We start from the raw sequence: 17,706 nt of genomic DNA, 5'->3' as shown, positions 1-17,706 counted from the left end.
CCCCCCCCCCCCCCCCCCCCCCAAAAAAAAAAAAAAAAAAAACCCAAAAAGAAACTTAGACCTGATGTAAAAGAAAGAAAAGAAAAAAAGTAGGTAGACTCTTAAGCTTTGTTAAATACCACATTCTTACTTTTATTCTAAATAATCGCATGTGATTCTCAACCTGTTGACATTCATGACTTTCTTGGCCCTTCCCCCCATCATATTCCTAACATTAGCCATTTATTACCTTGCTCATACTCATCAGACAATCCTATAATTTGTATCATGTTAATGGTGGAAAAAGTTGATGTGAACTATCCAAGAAGATGAGAGCTGAAATCCAGCCCATATAATATATATTAATATACCTCTTAATATGGTACTTAAAAGTTCTAATAGCTACCATTCTGGCTTGGTTGACCGAGATCTTTCCTCAAATACCTTCCTTAGCCTCTAGTGGATAACTTTAATGGAGTTCTATGATGTCCTTGCGCAATTAATAAAAACCAAAAGTAGGGTATGACTTCCCATTATAAGAAACACTGATGAAACACCTAGGCCTAAGATCACAATAGCAGTATTCACCATCACAGAGAAGTAAATCTAGTTTAATTATTTCCGCCATTAATTTCACTTAATGATATTCTTCGTTTCCTCCTCAGTGTAACTAGACAATTGTTGTACATGATTGATGTCATTATGCTTAATTTTAATTTTCTCATTCTTATCATCCTTCAGCATGCGAAAAGAAATATTCTGACTAAACTGTTTACTTCCTCAGTTTCAATCAAAATAAAAAGTTTCTCTCTTTTACTCCTATCATTGCTTAATTTTCGTCATTTTTATGAAATATTTTAGAGTGCTAATAATTATTTATTTTGAAACAGTACTTCTCTCTCTAGAGAGAGATCAAACTTACATGCATGCTAAGTACTAAGATTTGACAAAGTCTGTACTTCAACACCAAGCTGCCATTACGAAATTCTGAAAGAAGGTTGAAACGATTAGATATGAATGTCTTACAACCACACTAAACACGGGCGAATCATGTCCCAGATTTCTCAATTGCTTGGTCAGAGAACTTATCAATGTTTAGACATTAACACTGAAATTTCCCCTAGTTCCATAATTGCCAAACTGCACATTTTCCTTCAATAATTTGGGTGAATGAAATAATGACATCCATGAATCTTTCGCCATGACTGTTGATATAAAAGGCTTAGCTATCTTAAATGATTCGAATATTTGCTAAATTGATGTTAGGGATTATGAAAGAATGCAAAAATAACATAACAAGAAAATAATGCAGGAATACAGTAGCTCACATAACAATCTTTTCCTTCCAACTGGTACTGTGCCTCCCTCAAGTCCGCAACACTGCGCCTGACCTGCTCACCACGATACTCAATAATCTGTAGGCAGACAGTTATGTTACTGGCAATCAAGGGAAACACTCACAGTCCTAAGTAAGCAATTCGTAAATAAAATTCACTAGAAAATTACTACTTTTCAGCAAACTGAACCAGGAAAAGACATTATGGCATTTTGACAATTTAGCAAAACTACTACCAATTTATACTCATTTTGGTATCCAATGCTTTTATAGCAATTATTTTATGTTGCAGTAAACACTTCCTGGTGGACAAAGTTAATGTAAGTGCACACACACACACACATTATGCATCCAATGCTTTTGTAACAATTATTTTACGTTAGAACAAAAGATTCATACACGCAAACACATGAGCGCGCACACAATAGGAAAGAAAAAAAAGGAAAAATTGCATGCTTATACACACTTTGTCATCCCATGCTTTTCCCCCCTCATATTAAAAGTGAAATGCAATTCTTATGATGTGGAATATATGCATTGTTGAATCCTATTCCCCGCCTTCAAATAACCCAATGTCTCTAGGATTTTATGCCCGCATTCATATCGGTGCCCAAGCACATGTCTAAGTCTATATAAATTGTTTTAGTTATGGAAGTTAGTAATATACTATTGGATGCAATAGTATTGAGTTATTAAATCATTATAACAAAAATCTTTTTGCATTATATGAGAGCACTGCTCGAGTGTATGTAAGCCAAACTTGTAAAGGATGTCAACTACAAGATTTTAGAAATCAACCTATCCTGGATGTGAGGATCAACCAGCTGACAGAACTCACCTTCAGGGAATTTACTATTTTGTTGATTATCTCATCCTCTAGCAATAATACGCCAACTTCTCTGTGGCTCTCTTGCTTAGAAAGAGGTAATATTTTTAGGACCTGAGTGAGAGGACCGAACCTGCGTAAGTGAATATTTTGAGTTTTGGATTACATTTTTAAAAGTCAACAATGGGATATGTTCTAAGGGGAGAGATCGTTATAGTTTTTATTTAATTTTTTTCCAAAAATTATTTTCTTTTAGGAAGCCAAAAAAACTGTGAATGATTTATTGAAGGTGTCAATGCAGATGATGGAAAAGTGTATCCAGTCGAGATTTTCTAGTCTCCAGGCTCCGATGATGATTTATCACCCATTAGGAGTGGTGTGTAAGGTAAATGCCTACTGTGCTGCACGATCCCGAGTTCAGGTAGTTGTCCTTGAGAAGAAGGGAATCAAGGATATTCAGTGGAGTCCACTGTCTCTGATGATGGAACGAGTACGAGGATGAAGATGTCCCATGGTCTAATTATTAGGGATGGAAGGAGTGAAGGAAATAAAGAAGATGATTGTGATGTTGACTCGAATTGAGCTTCGGATTTCCATTCACTCACTGCTCTTCACTTCTACCTAGATTCACTTTTAATACTCATCACTAGAGCTGGATGTTGGACTTTTGGTCTGTTTGCTATTCTTGATTTTGGATGTTTATCTTATGTTTATGAACCACCAGAGTACATGGTAAATTTACTAACTTCCAATGGATGTTATGTATATAAATTTGCATGTTCTCTGGACTTTAGGATACCATGATGGTTGTAAAGTTAGTTATCTTTGGAATATTCATTTTACGTTAGTTATGTACATTCATGTTATGTGTCACTGACATTCTTTTTCGTGCTATATTTATCATCGTAACTATGGCTAGGAAAGCCGTACCTACATATCTATATCCATCCATGTAATGTATTGACTTGCACTTGCAAGCCATTATCTATATGCTTGCGTATTCATTATTCATCCTCCTTAGCTTGTTATTTGCAGATTTATACCTGTTGTTAGAAGTTAGTTTGCTTGTTTGTTTTTTCCCAGCGTTACTTTTCAATAATCAACTAGTGAATTGTACCTTTTATACCTTAGACACTAGAAAATCATTAGATTATTTTTCGATCGTCTTCCCAGGTCTACTAAATTTCTTCTAACCTTTGGTTATTAATTACAATAAGTCTAAATGCCAATGCAGCTAAGTGCTAGTGAGTTCTGTGCTATCAAGGTCCTTTAACACATTAGATCTGTCCTTTAACACATTATATCCCCATGTAGCTACAAGGTGAAATAATCAATTAACACGTAATAATGTGTTATATTATTTACTAGGGGAAAACTGACTTAAAAACAAAATTGAAATAAACAAGCTTCAAAGCTTCTTATCGATAAGTGTGCCTTACGAGGATCAAACTTGAAAATGAGTGACAGAATTCACAAACTCAGGACAATACTACTTTTGCATAAATGACAAAAACTATTAAACTTTGGTAGACATTGAAAGAAAACGACTGAAATGCCTAACGCCATCTTGTACTTTATAGTTTCAAGCATTACCATTTCTCCTTCTTGAATGTTCCTACGTGCAAATAGGCCCCATCCATGTATTCCAGATCTACCAAAACATACTCGACTTTTCTCAGTTGACTGGAAAATGAACAAACAATGAACTAATGAAGATTAAACAGAATGTAAAAAAGAAACATATAAATGTAACGGGAAAGGAAATTGCCTGCAGGTAAGAAAGCCGCTCTCTATACGTGGAAAATGACTCTGGATCCTTCTTGTTCTGTGAAACAATACCAGAAACATATCACTTAAAGTTTCAAACTGATCAACACCATTAAGATAAATCAGTGAGTAGGAAGAAAAGATTACCATAGATACATTCAATCTTAAAATTTCACCAATTGAATGATGGCAAGACCCCTTAATTATGTGTGCAGCGGCATCTTCCAACTTTCTCTATGAGAAGCAGAATGTAAGAATCAGAAGAGCACTATTAAAGGCTCAGTACATGAGTATAGATGATCAATTTAGAACCAATTTAAGAACAAAATCTGATTACCAGGCACCTTCATTGAAGCATTCTAAAGTTTACACGATCTAAGAGAAATATATAATCACAGAAAAAGTGAAGAATTTTAAACAACCTAAAGGAAATATATACCCACAGAAAAATGTGAACCGTTTCATTCTGAAGCAGCGCATCAAATATTAATCCATGGATGCCAATATCTTGAACAGGAAAAGAATGAAAATTTATGTACCTGACCACTTCTATATGAAGCCATACCCACACCTGCACTTCCTTGGATACTCCTTGAATATATGCATACATTTATTCGGGATATGTTTTTAATTAAAACAATTGTAATACACTACTTGGACGTATACTACGAAACTACTTCCTCAAACTTGTTTGACATGGGTCAAGTTCGCTTTAGCCTATACACAGTTCAGAACTATAATTTAAAAAGGTTATAGTCTTATAGATGTAAAGTATAAAACTGTAGAACATTGTATAATGGTACTGAAGTAGCATATCAAATGTAAGATTAGTGTTCAACTATATATTTTGCAAACTAAAAATGGGTATGAGCAGTTACAGTGTAAATTCCAAAGTGACTTTGTAGGACATTTCCTATTTAACGAGTTCCACTAAGCGTGATCTTTCAAAGAAATCTTCATGTATTCCATGGTGATGGTGAACGAAAATCTTAACAAGTTTCTCGATCTGAGGCACCACTGTCACACATAAAATACATGAAGGTATTCAACCTGCAAAAGAGATATGACCATAGTTTTCAAACTAATAGAAAACATCATATATCCGGCAATTTAACTGAATTTTGTAAGTGAAACTTGTTGACTATCACGGAAAAGTCAATTAAGATTCAACAAGAACACTGGTCTGAAATGTCAATTATGATATGATGAAAAAAAAGATATAAGATAGTGATAGCACTGCTCTTTTAGTGTTTTTAGGATGCATGGCATCGATCCAAAATTTCAAAAATACTTATCTATCACCAAAAAACAGATTGCAGGAATGGGTAAGATGCATCAAAAAAAAAAAAAAATATCGGCAATCCCAATGTCGTAAAGAATAAAAAATCTAGCATGGTATGGTAGAAATTAGATTTTAGGCAAAGCATAATATATGCATTTACTTACCTTAGTTCCTGTCTTTTTATAAATCAGGCATCTAGCTGCAGATGAAGTTTCAGAATGATGTGAAGGTAAGGGTGAATCCTGTTGAATGTCTATTCTAATTTTCCTTGAAGCATTATTCTTTCTGTTCTTCTGAAGCAACTTTTTTGAAGTGAAGACTCCGTGGGGTGTATGTATAACTAAAACAGTATCTGGGTCCGGTGTCCTGAACAAGAAATAAAAACATGTGACTGCATTAACTTAATGAAAACATTAATTATGCGTGTCCAAGATAATTCCATTCAAGAAACATGCATGGGACTTCATGACTTTAATCATGAAGAAAATGGAAAAAAGAAACAATGACTAAGCTTAAACAAAATAAGTTGTATAATCCACACATCAAGTATGCACAAGTGTCAGAGAATCAATTTTAATTTTCTGATGTCTAATTATATTTGGTAGGGGTTGAAATGAAACGAATTTGAATTGAGCACCCCACTATTCATATTTGTATTCGGTTCATACTTGACTATTTGAATTTGAATTCAGATTTGAAAAGAATAGGAAATTTGAATTCAAATTTCCTTTGAATAGTATTCAAATATTCAAAACTATTTGCAAATATTCGTTAATAGTGTTTAGGCAGACATTGCGGATTATTGGGGTCATATTTGGTAAATATTCATTATCCTATCATAGTCTTGCAACGCAGCCAAACCTGATACAGCCAGTAAATATGCAACTTAGTGATTAAATGTAATGTTCAAAATGGAAAAACAATTTATATGGGGCTATATGTGTAGTAAACTTTTGGGATGCATAGAGAATGTAATAAACAAAGTGTATAGGGTTAAAGTCTAAATATAAATGAATAGTTTATTAAGCAAACGAATCGAATATACCTATAGTCAAATTCTACTCGTTTATGAACCGAATACTATAAACTATTCGTTTATTGTTAAATGAACTATCGAATTGAATATGACCGTATACTTAAGCGAATAAATAAAAAAATATTTTTTAAATATTTGGTTTGTTTGACCCCTACAAAAAGGTAACAACTTCCAACATTTATCATGATAGGAGGCTTAAATGATGATCCTTTCTCTGAAAAGTGGATTGGGCTCTTACCTGTGAAGTGAGCAATACGAAACCCACCTTGTTATCTGTCTCCTGTTCTTTTCTTCACAGTGCAACTGTTATGAAATATATGTTAATACATTACACAAGATAGATGGCTGTGTTGAACGCCTTCTCATTGTCATACATCTTATTGTATTATCAGGAACTAACCTCCATACGATATCCTGCTCTTGATGCACACATTGCATGATAGTAAGTTGAACATGTATAGCACTTTGTGCAGGAACCATGCATTTGTTTACATATTACACAGGTCTGGATGCACATGAATAAATAGGGTTAGAAAAATAAGAATTTAGTGGTTAGATTGCTTAAAATGCATAATCAAGGCAGTGTAGCTTATTTTGAAACAGTAATGATATAAGTTTTTACCTTACAAAAAGACTCTAACGGAATGTTCGCTATGCCGATGGCAGGCTCCATTTTTTCCTCGCTTGCAAAAGAGACAACTGGCTGAAACCAAGCACATGTTACATGCACCCATAATGTATCAACATCTGTTGGCTTCAGAGCCCCACCTAAGAAACAATTAGCTAGATTAACTTAAAGGTTTGTAGTAAATACAATCAAACTGATGACAAAAGGTCATCAAAGATCTATCAGGTATATCAATATGATGACCCTATAACTGTGTCTGTGATTGACAATACTTGACAGCAAACGAGAAGTTTGAACTGAAATCTTGATCCACCTAAATGTTTAATTTGTCATGGAAAATTTACAAAAAAATTGTAACTAATAGCATTAGCGGTTGAAACATCTGTTGTGTATCAAAAGAAACACTCCAACCATGTAGGCTGGTTATCTGTAAGCTTCCCACGAATATGAGAATACCTTTCACTGGACAAAGACAGCATTCCTTCTTTCGCTGTGGTATTTCACACGCTTTGCAGACCCAAGATGTGAAATCCTTTTTACCTCTTGCTCCATAGCATTCCTGGTGTACAGCTATTTGACATCTGGAAATTTACAGAAACTTAATAACGCCACTTATGTTATTTAGCAAAACACTTAACAATTGAATGAGTTACTACCATGTGAACTTATTACTGGCAAGGTACAGTTTACTAGCAAAACACTTACAATTGAATGAGTTACTATCATGTCAAACTTATTACTGGCAAGGTACAATATAGTGCGGAATACCTGTTACAAATGATGATTTTATTATACTCCCAGTCTTCAGCCCATCTGCAGATTGCACATCTCTCAGTCGTCCACTTAGGGCATACTGAATTATATGCTTCTATTAAGATGATGTTTATGGCAAACACTATTAGTGCAGTCGACAAATTAGTTAACAATAAAAGAACAGCTGCTGTCTTTTTTAAGCTGTCTATCATCAAATAATTATTGAGCCTAAGAATGTATGTACCTTGTAATACTGCAAGTATCTTCTCTTTCCTTACTGTCTGAGATGAATACTTGGCATCATATGCGAAAATGGTACTATCATGGTTACGTTCTATCTGCAGGGCAGCAAGATAGTAAGTTTTCACGCCACAATTTAACTAGTGAAAATAACAAATATTAGTCAGTTCATGAAGTCCATGAGAGTTCAGAAACATGGATAGGCGGGCAGTCCACGTCTAATTTTATTCAGATTGATGGAAGCTTAAACCCAAAAGAGGAATAAAGCACGCTTGATCAGGTCTAGCAACCAAGTTCATGCCTTGGCAGAGTGGCCAAATTTCATACCCACTTAAGTGGATTCTAGCTCTACACTTTCACAACATGTGTGTGTTTGTTCACTTGCTTGTTTATGTGTGTGCAGACGTGTGTCCGTGCATGCGTGCATGCAGGAAATGCTTTGCAAAATGTAAGAAGTAACTATGAAGACTATTGATAAACTTTGTTGCAGATTTCAAAAAAGATCCTCATGAAATACAAACCCATTGAGAAAGTGGAGTCATTGTACTTTTGACTTTAACACTACTCTTCCACTTTTTACTTCGGCAACCTGTGTGCCGCTCCCACTCAGTAAGTGTGTGTTTCATTCCCTTGCAAGAACCGCAGGGACACATAACCCTGCCAAATCAAATAAAGATCAAAATTTTCTACCAAAATGATCAAAGTTGTGTATCAAATTTGAAGATAAAACATCTATAGATAAAATAATGATCAAAGTTGCCTTGCAAAAGGGAATGTTGCAGTTGCACAAACACTATGCACATTTCAAGCAAATATGATCCATGCACCTATTGGCCATTCTATAACAACTTAAAGCAAGTATTAATTTTGAATATAACAACTTTTTTTTTTGTTATATCAATAAACAAATTATATCATTAGGCAAAAAATAAGACAAGTTGTCATTTCACCTGAATCCATCAGATAAATGAATATTCATTGTAGAGAGCCCTGCCTACCTCCCAAGTTTTCCAGAATCTAAAATTAATACAAAGCTTGCTACAGCCTAACATAGAATATATTTGAATATTGATCATGTTCAAAAATGAGTTTTTTTTATGAAATGCAATGTATAACAAACCTAATACTAGCAACAAAAGATTCTCTGCTTGAGTAAAAAATAAGCACTTGCTATGAATAGACGACTTTTAGTACTTACAAATGTTGATCTGGCAGGTACATCCCTTCCATGCCACAGCACACAACATCTACTTTAGAAAAATGTTTGTCTTGACAACTCTTCTCAGTGTATCTGTTAATCAAGCTGGCATCCTTATTAAGACTTATCAAGATAAAAGTCAACCAAAGAAACGAAGGTTGCAGAATGTCAAATAAATGGAAGTCATGAAAGTATTGGAGGTATACCTAACTTCTGTGCGATCTGTCACTGCATCTGCCTTGTACTTGGAGCATAAATAATCAACACCCTCCAAATCCTTTTAGAATTACAAACTATATCAGTGTCCATATATAGCAGGCTTTAAAATGTAATCGCATAATAAGTACAGGTAATCAGGTCATTTAAAAGGAGAAAAGTTGACATTTCTGTAGATCTGTCATAATTTCCATCAACCAAGTGCGACTAATAGACAAAGACTTAAAACACCTTTGCAGTTTCCGCAGGCTAATTGTTCTGAACCAAACTTTACTTTCAATGAACTTTAGAGGGAAGTAAGAACCCAGATTCTTTGCAAGTCACATGTTTACCGCCTAAGGAAAATACTAACTTATAATTACTGATCCTGCAATGTTTGGTTAAGATTCTGTGGATGTCACCCTACTACCAGTCATAGAAGAAAGGACAGCAATAAACCAAATAGAAGACTATCGTCAGGCGAATATTCTTGGTTTGATTTTGGACATCTGTGATCCGAATTGACGGATTCTTAGAAGGAGGTGCGAGAGTGAGTTGGAATAAAGTATCAGTCTTAGAAGTTGAAAAACAGAAAAAATACATGATCAAAACAGTTTAAGAGGCTAAAAATTTAGGATCTTGACGAAGTAAAACAATGGCATTATGGCACTCAAAGAAGGTCAAAACCCCATGATAGATTTCATGTGCTAAATATAGTAAATAATGAACCATTTGTGAAATGCTATGTTAGAAAGGATTTAATTTAACAACTGCTGGCATATTCATTTCACAATTTCTTAATGTTCTGATGTGTTCCTCAGGCATGGATATCGATGTAACAAGATTTACCGGCATGTATTTCTCCTCTGTGCAAAATGATGAAGTTACGGACTCAAAATTAACAGCCAACTGATTCTACAAGATTAGCAGTTATCGAAGCGGTCAGATTTCTACTAGGATTTACTCTGCCAAATAAATATCTATGTTTTCAAAAAAATTAAAAAAAATTCATATAGATACTTTATAGATCCATGCATGTGTCACGACGAGTACTGGATAAGATGGCACATCCACAATGTAGAACATGCATAAAGGAGTACATACCTTACGCAAGGTCACATGGAAAAGAATATTTCCTTCTTGTAGAAAGTGATATTTATTTCCTGTAAGTATTGCTCTAATGCTTGCTTCCCGAAATAGATACTCTTATCAATGACTAATGTTGTTTACAATTAAAATCAAAAAATTTAAAATACTAACCAAGTTTGGATTTCCATTTAGCACTTAAATCAGAATCATGCCTTAAAAGATGAAGTCAATTTCCTATAGCAAACATTATTACCTTTCTCACTTTTTCTAGGCTGTTTCATAGTCTAGCAAAATTTTGGAGTCTTTCTAGAGATTAAACTGTGTAAACTTAAAGAGCCAAGTAGCAGTATTTTTCTGACTCAAAATTGGGTATCTGTGGTAACTGCAATTCCCAGGCTTTGAAGGGTTGTATGAAAAGGTAAATCAATACTTACAAGCTATTTTATAACATCGAGCTACTGGCATAGACTCATCTTATAATATGAGGTCAAATTTGCATGAATAAGCTTATTAAAGCACTTAAGCACAAACCCTAGAGGAAGATCAAGAGGTAATATCCCCAGCAGAGGAGGGTGAGAAAATCGGTCTTTGTCTTTCCAAGGGAATAAGAGGTCTTATATGGATGCTTAGAATTGGGTTGATGCCTGATGAGGCACAGCAAAAGCTCACTCCTTCCTCTATCCATAAGCTATAGAAATAAGAGCCAAGCATAGGGGAATGCCAACCGGTAATAGATGTGCCTAAGACTTCTGCAGGCCAATCAGGAATAGAAGATGTTGTCACCATAAGAGTTCTTAATAGTAAAACACCAGTCCTTAGCCGCATGCTTGATTGCCTTTCTGCTTTTCCTGATTACTTAATGGTTTTCCTGTTCTTCCGCTTCTTAGTAAAATAGTGAAGGATATTCCGTTAATAAAGCCAAAAGGGTTTCGGCAAAATACATAACTCATGCTCCTTTAGGTTCTTTAAATATTGGAGGTGGTGTAGCTGCCAAAATCAATGCATTCAATTATGTCTCTCCTAGAAGGTGGTCAGTTACTTTGCATTTTCCCCCCTAGGATTCTTCCTATTTGCGGGTCATTGTCGCATGCGGACCCATGCAGCTGCAGCAGGATTTGAAAACGGAATCACAATAACTTTCAAATGCTATATAGATGGTAAGAATTCATTTATACAGCATTCATCTGAAAATAGTAGCCTGCTGTATGGATCTTTTTCTTTTGAAAATTTCCAAAATTATTACAAATAGCTATGTTTTTATAGATCAAATATCTCATATAGGATGTCATTGAACTGCGGAATTGTTGGTTCCTTTTGCTTGAGCAGAAGTCTGGTTGCTAGTTAGCTATTCAAGCACCCAAATCCATAAGATCTTTACAGGTACCGCCAATATATTATGTGAATACTATCAAATGAATATTTCTTTTTCTTTTTCCTCCTTCATTTGTTTTTTTCAGAACGTGAAAACACCAAGGCAAGTAATAGCACGGCCATAAATGGAGTTCTATCAAATAGTTGGGAAGTTCTACAATGTCATAAAGTGCCAGCATTGGTCTTTTTACCAAAGAAGAAATTTTCAAAACAGCCTCAAACCGTGTTTTAATTTTCAAAACCGACCCACTTTTTTTCTACCAAAATCGACTCACTTTTTGCCACGTCAGCTTAATCTCATTTCCTAATTAGTCGGGGTTGCCAACCTTAATAGTAAAACACCAGTCCTTAGCCGCATGCTTGATTGCCTTTCTGCTTTTCCTGATTACTTAATGGTTTTCCTGTTCTTCCGCTTCTTAGTAAAATAGTGAAGGATATTCCGTTAATAAAGCCAAAAGGGTTTCGGCAAAATACATAACTCATGCTCCTTTAGGTTCTTTAAATATTGGAGGTGGTGTAGCTGCCAAAATCAATGCATTCAATTATGTCTCTCCTAGAAGGTGGTCAGTTACTTTGCATTTTCCCCCCTAGGATTCTTCCTATTTGCGGGTCATTGTCGCATGCGGACCCATGCAGCTGCAGCAGGATTTGAAAACGGAATCACAATAACTTTCAAATGCTATATAGATGGTAAGAATTCATTTATACAGCATTCATCTGAAAATAGTAGCCTGCTGTATGGATCTTTTTCTTTTGAAAATTTCCAAAATTATTACAAATAGCTATGTTTTTATAGATCAAATATCTCATATAGGATGTCATTGAACTGCGGAATTGTTGGTTCCTTTTGCTTGAGCAGAAGTCTGGTTGCTAGTTAGCTATTCAAGCACCCAAATCCATAAGATCTTTACAGGTACCGCCAATATATTATGTGAATACTATCAAATGAATATTTCTTTTTCTTTTTCCTCCTTCATTTGTTTTTTTCAGAACGTGAAAACACCAAGGCAAGTAATAGCACGGCCATAAATGGAGTTCTATCAAATAGTTGGGAAGTTCTACAATGTCATAAAGTGCCAGCATTGGTCTTTTTACCAAAGAAGAAATTTTCAAAACAGCCTCAAACCGTGTTTTAATTTTCAAAACCGACCCACTTTTTTTCTACCAAAATCGACTCACTTTTTGCCACGTCAGCTTAATCTCATTTCCTAATTAGTCGGGGTTGCCAACCCCAACTATTTAGGGTATAAAAATCGGGTTTAAGGCTTCTAATTGAGGTTTAACAACCTCCTAAACAGTCAGGGTTACCAACCCCGACTGTTTAGGAAAGAGATTAAGCTGACGTGGCAAAAAATAAGTCGATTTTGGTAAAAAAAAAAGTGGGTCGGTTTTGAAAATTAAAACATGGTTTGAGGCTGTTTTGAAAATGTCTTCTTTTACCAAACACAAGGACATGAATCGAACTTATGTAGTCAAATCTACAAGCAGCTTGCCTTGATCTGTGATTGGCAATCCTGATCATGGTTTGAGCCAGTGACCTCCTGGATCACTCTAGGGAGAAGCTTATGATGATTAGAAGGCTGTACGACCATAGCAATATTGTCCTGCACCCCAGAAAAACCATGTTCGGCTAAGAAGGCCTCCTCTATTGCCGTGTGGAAGTCACTGAGCCTGCTTTTTTGCAACTCTGTTTGCTCCTGAAACCTGCAATACAGAGAATTATGAACCGGATGAGATTTGACTCCGTAATAAAGCAACAAGACAGGATTAAAAGTTATTGCAATATATGACAAACACATAATAGCTTTGAAAGTTAAAACTTCTTAACAATTAGGGCATCAATAAGAATTAAACGACCAGATATTTATAAAAACATGCGAAATGAATTTCAGTTTAATTTAATATTTTCACCTTTTCATCTCAGATAAAAACAGGGTCTGTAAAAGTGTCTCATAGTTTCATCTTAGATAGAAATTTCACTTACCTATCTAGATGGTCCAGAAAAGGAAATATCAACTCCTGCTTCACCCACGCATAGTCCTGCTAATCATCCATTGGTCAAACTCAAGTAATCATCAATTAGTCAAAATAAAGTAAACACAAACAAGTCAATTATTGGTGACAATTTTAAACAAAGAACAAAACCGTTGAAATTCTCTTTACCCTTTTGTTTCCAGGTCCGAAGCAACCGAAGAACATCACCAAGATTGCTCCGGGGACACATAAATCCGAGTCCGTTTTCGACGATTGCTGCATTGCATCAACAACAATCGCAGGCCAAGCAGGATACGTACTACCCAACTGAGCCCAAACAACATCTCCTACAGCAAGCTGTGTCATGTTCGCCCCTCCCTGCTCAAAATTACAATCCTGCCACCACTGTTCACCAACATCACAATTACCCTCTTTTGTTACCGTACTTCGAGACGGTGAAAAATGCTTGTTTCTATTGAAGTTCCTGCAGGCCCAGTACAAATCCTGCTCCTCCTTCCCGTACAATGCGATCGGATTAGTCCTGGAACCAACGGAATTTTCACCTCTGCCGTCAAAATCGGGGTCTAGGGTTTTCGAATTAGGTCTCTTTTCGTCCCCAGGATCGATCAGCACGCAATCAGGCAATCGTTTAGGGATCACCTTCGCCCGCCCCCTCGACGTTCGCGCCGGATCCCAGCGGTTCGTAGAAGACCTAACCCCCCCGGAGTAGAAAGACGATGCGGTGGACGAAGACGTCACGACCGCGCTGCTGGCATCATCGCCGGCGGAATCTCTCCAGAGATTCTCCAAGGCGAAGGGGTCAGGCCCCGGCCGCTTAAGGCGTGGCATGGCGTCAACCCTCTGTTCGCCGTCGTCGTCCTCGTCGACGACGTTGGGAGGGCCGCTGCAGCGCTTTAGGGCTGACGTGGACGACCTAAGGCAGCGCTTGACGATCATAACCGAGGTGCTTGGAGCGAAACGATGAAAGAAACCCTAATTCTTGAAGAATTAGGAGGGAGGCCGCTTGAGGATTGGGGATCTCTCGCTGTTTTGTATCGTGACCGGGTTCCCAGTTATAATTGGGAATAAGAGTGAGCAAAAGCGATTTACGTGTTCTTTTCTATCTCGTGTCCGACTCCGAATCTGAGTTCAATTTGGTCAAATACTTGGCGTCTACTGCGATTTTTGGCCGCGGACGATTGAAGCTCTGAGGCGAATTGGTATTAATTATGGCTCTAGAACTTGATCGATACGGAAGCCTAGAGAACTTGCTCTGTTTTCTCTCTATCGTCTTTTATAGGCAATGACGCGGTCTGCAAAGAATTAAATCCTTCCTTCTTCGTTGTTCGTGATCCTCGTCTCCTTGAGAGACTGGCGAGCGCATGGGTTACATTGTATTGTGGCGGTCGTACGAACCCATTTAACTTGGACTCGTCATGCATCTGTTCAGTGAAGTCGTACGAAGAATTCTTGATGGAAGTACAGAAAGTATACTCTTTAGGAGAGCGCGATGTGACGAAACTTTGGAATAATCATTTTCCAAATTTTGTGGAAAGAGTTTATATACGGTACGACTCCGGCAGAAAGGATTTGGGTAAAAGAGGTGGCAGAGCGCACGGGAAAATTTGTCATGGGCGCCTAGATTCCGAACAAAAGGAATTATCCTCCTTAAGGTCAAGCTGGCCATTATTTTGTTGTTGGTTAAAGTCTTAAAGAGTAATGAGAAGTAGACCTTTGATTTAGGTATAATTATTATTTTTTTTAAATTTTCTCTCTACTATTCAATTGGTGGTGAATCGAGGGTTCTCTGCTATTATAATAATTATTTTTTTTAATCCAGAAAGCCCGTCGGCTCGGGGTTGGCCCGGAAACCCGAGCCGGACCAGGGTCAAGGCCCGGGCCTTCTCGACGGCGACCGACCCAGGCCCGCGACCAAAAAGGTCATATTGACCATTTTGACCGTTTTGTCCCTAAAAACGGTCAAAAACGGCTATTTTGTGAGGATTTTTTAGTCATTTGACTAAGAGGCTGCCTCTGTAAATAGAGAGGGGTTTTCACTTCTTCTCCTCACACCAAAACTCATCTACTTCTCTCTGATACTCTCTTATACAATCTTATACTCTCTAATAATTTCTTATACTTTCTAATCCTTCTATCAAATGGCTTCCGAATGTGATTATGAAAAGCAAAACATATCTCTTACCGATCTTGAAATGAGTCATTCTACAACAGCTACTCCTACCGGTCCTACCAGTGTTAATCCCAAATCCGGTGGCGACGAATCTGCACCAAGAGCTCCTAAAAGACCGAGATCCGATGTGTGATTTTTTTTTTTTTGAGAAGATAGACATCACTAAGGATGAACACGGTAGGATCCTCACCCAGAAGGCTAAATGTGCGTTGTACGGCCAGACTTTCCAAGCTCATCATAAGAGCGGCACCAACCACCTCAAACGTCATATAAAAAATAGTCGGGTAATTGATCTTGTTCTTCTGATCTATCATCTTTCTGCTATTCTAGTTTTTCATCGCTTTTTTCGGAAACGGTTATGTAATATGAGACATTTCTACTTTCTACTTTTCTAGACTTGTTTTCTTTATAGAATAACCGAAAAAAACCCGATATAAACCAGAGAAAAACCGAACTGAACTAAACCGAACACAATTGGTTTTTGAAAAAAATAGTGAAAAAACAAACCGAAAAATAGATCGGTTTGGTGTTCGGTGTCACCTATTAACCGCACCATTCAAACCGATTAACAGCCTACTTCTTCTTTTTTTATGTTTGCTTTTGAGATTGTTTATTATAAACATGAGCTTATAATGTTGAAAAGTGTAGTGTAATTCTATTTTCAATGCAATAAGAAATGTTATTTTTTTATTGCTAGTACTATATTTGATGATGATATTGTTATTCATCCTTGACTCCATACTATAACTTGGGATTAGTAGAGTTTAGAATTGACATGTAGTATCAATTTAACTTATTTCCTTTTACTATTCTGCTTAAAGATATTATTATGTCAACTAATATCTTTTTCTGCAGAAATCAATTATGATATCCCAGTTAAGTATACTGATCCCAGTTTAACACAAAAATCCATCACATCAATTATTTATAATGTTTAAATAAAAATTATAGCAAATCTAATAATCAAAATAAATATGACTTATTTATAGTAATAAAATAAAAAAAATATTTTGATATTAAACCAGCACTGCACGTGCATTAAAAACTAGTAATACAAAAAAACTGAAGTCAAGCATTCTAAATTCACGTGCATGATTTTGTAAATATAATAAGTTGCCCGCTGGTTACCTTCTGGAAAAGGAAGAGTATGTTTGACATTTTTAAGGTCACGCTGACAAAAATTTACTGGCAAAGCGCTTTCTCCATCAATCACGGTTCAATTATTAAGGATAAATCCTCAATTTCACGGTGGTAAAGGGAGTAAAGTAAAAATAGGGGAAAGAAGAGACGGGAAGATGAGAGATTTCGCTCTCTCCATCATTCAGTTGTGCTTGGCATTGTAAGATATTATTTATTAATAATTAATCCCATATTAGGGAAGAGTTTTTATGAACAATTGGTCGGATAGGGATGTGATTGTTAAATTAAAATTATTAATTTGATTAATAATTGGTTCTCGATATGGGAGCCAATTGGTCTCACTAATGTCATTAGAAGAGGTATACATGCAATGCAATTCTATTTCTATCCTTAATTGTTATGGATAAAGTTTTTGAATAAATCTATTTCTATCCTTAATTGTTATGGATAAAATTTTTGAACAGATCTATTCTATCTTTAATTGTTATGGATAGAGTTCTAGATAATTATGAATTGTTTAAAGTTAAAATCTCTAAGACTAGTGTAATCCTATAAATAGGGTTCATATGTAGTCTTATGAGAGGTTAAGAGAAGAGATTCAAAATCTTATGAAGATAATATGAAGAAATAGATTTTTGAGAACCTATCTCTCAGTATTGCTCCTCTATGGTGACGGGTGGATTTCGATTGGAGGCTTTTTC

General features: G+C 36.1%; 1 protein-coding gene across 3 annotated transcripts in view; it reads right to left on the bottom strand.

Moving 5' to 3' along the window:
- The window catches only part of LOC109840743 (histone-lysine N-methyltransferase ATX4-like), a 16,746-nt gene extending 1,351 nt beyond the window's left edge, over nt 1–15,395 (bottom strand). Inside the window, exons 1-17 of one of the 3 annotated variants that reach the window (XM_020409494.1) lie at nt 13,864–15,395; nt 13,685–13,743; nt 13,194–13,404; nt 9,252–9,322; nt 9,046–9,138; nt 8,369–8,504; nt 7,852–7,945; nt 7,623–7,749; nt 7,311–7,435; nt 6,849–6,994; nt 6,627–6,731; nt 6,465–6,529; nt 5,355–5,556; nt 4,056–4,142; nt 3,910–3,966; nt 3,735–3,824; nt 1,308–1,394 (exon numbers count right to left, since the gene is read on the bottom strand). In XM_020409494.1, coding sequence (XP_020265083.1) covers nt 1,308–1,394; nt 3,735–3,824; nt 3,910–3,966; nt 4,056–4,142; nt 5,355–5,556; nt 6,465–6,529; nt 6,627–6,731; nt 6,849–6,994; nt 7,311–7,435; nt 7,623–7,749; nt 7,852–7,945; nt 8,369–8,504; nt 9,046–9,138; nt 9,252–9,322; nt 13,194–13,404; nt 13,685–13,743; nt 13,864–14,631 — 2,523 coding nt within the window. In that variant the 5' untranslated portion in view covers nt 14,632–15,395. Of the gene's footprint in view, nt 1–1,307; nt 1,395–3,734; nt 3,825–3,909; nt 3,967–4,055; nt 4,143–5,354; nt 5,557–6,464; nt 6,530–6,626; nt 6,732–6,848; nt 6,995–7,310; nt 7,436–7,622; nt 7,750–7,851; nt 7,946–8,368; nt 8,505–9,045; nt 9,151–9,251; nt 9,323–13,193; nt 13,405–13,684; nt 13,744–13,863 lie in introns of all 3 variants that reach the window. The other 2 variants (XM_020409493.1, XM_020409495.1) reach the window with 2 other exon arrangements.

The sequence above is a fragment of the Asparagus officinalis genome, chromosome 5 (genome assembly GCF_001876935.1).
Source record: "Asparagus officinalis chromosome 5, Aspof.V1, whole genome shotgun sequence".
Classification (NCBI taxonomy): Eukaryota; Viridiplantae; Streptophyta; class Magnoliopsida; order Asparagales; family Asparagaceae; genus Asparagus; species Asparagus officinalis.
Note: the sequence above shows the minus strand (reverse complement) of the source record. Positions and strands in the feature narration are given on the sequence as shown.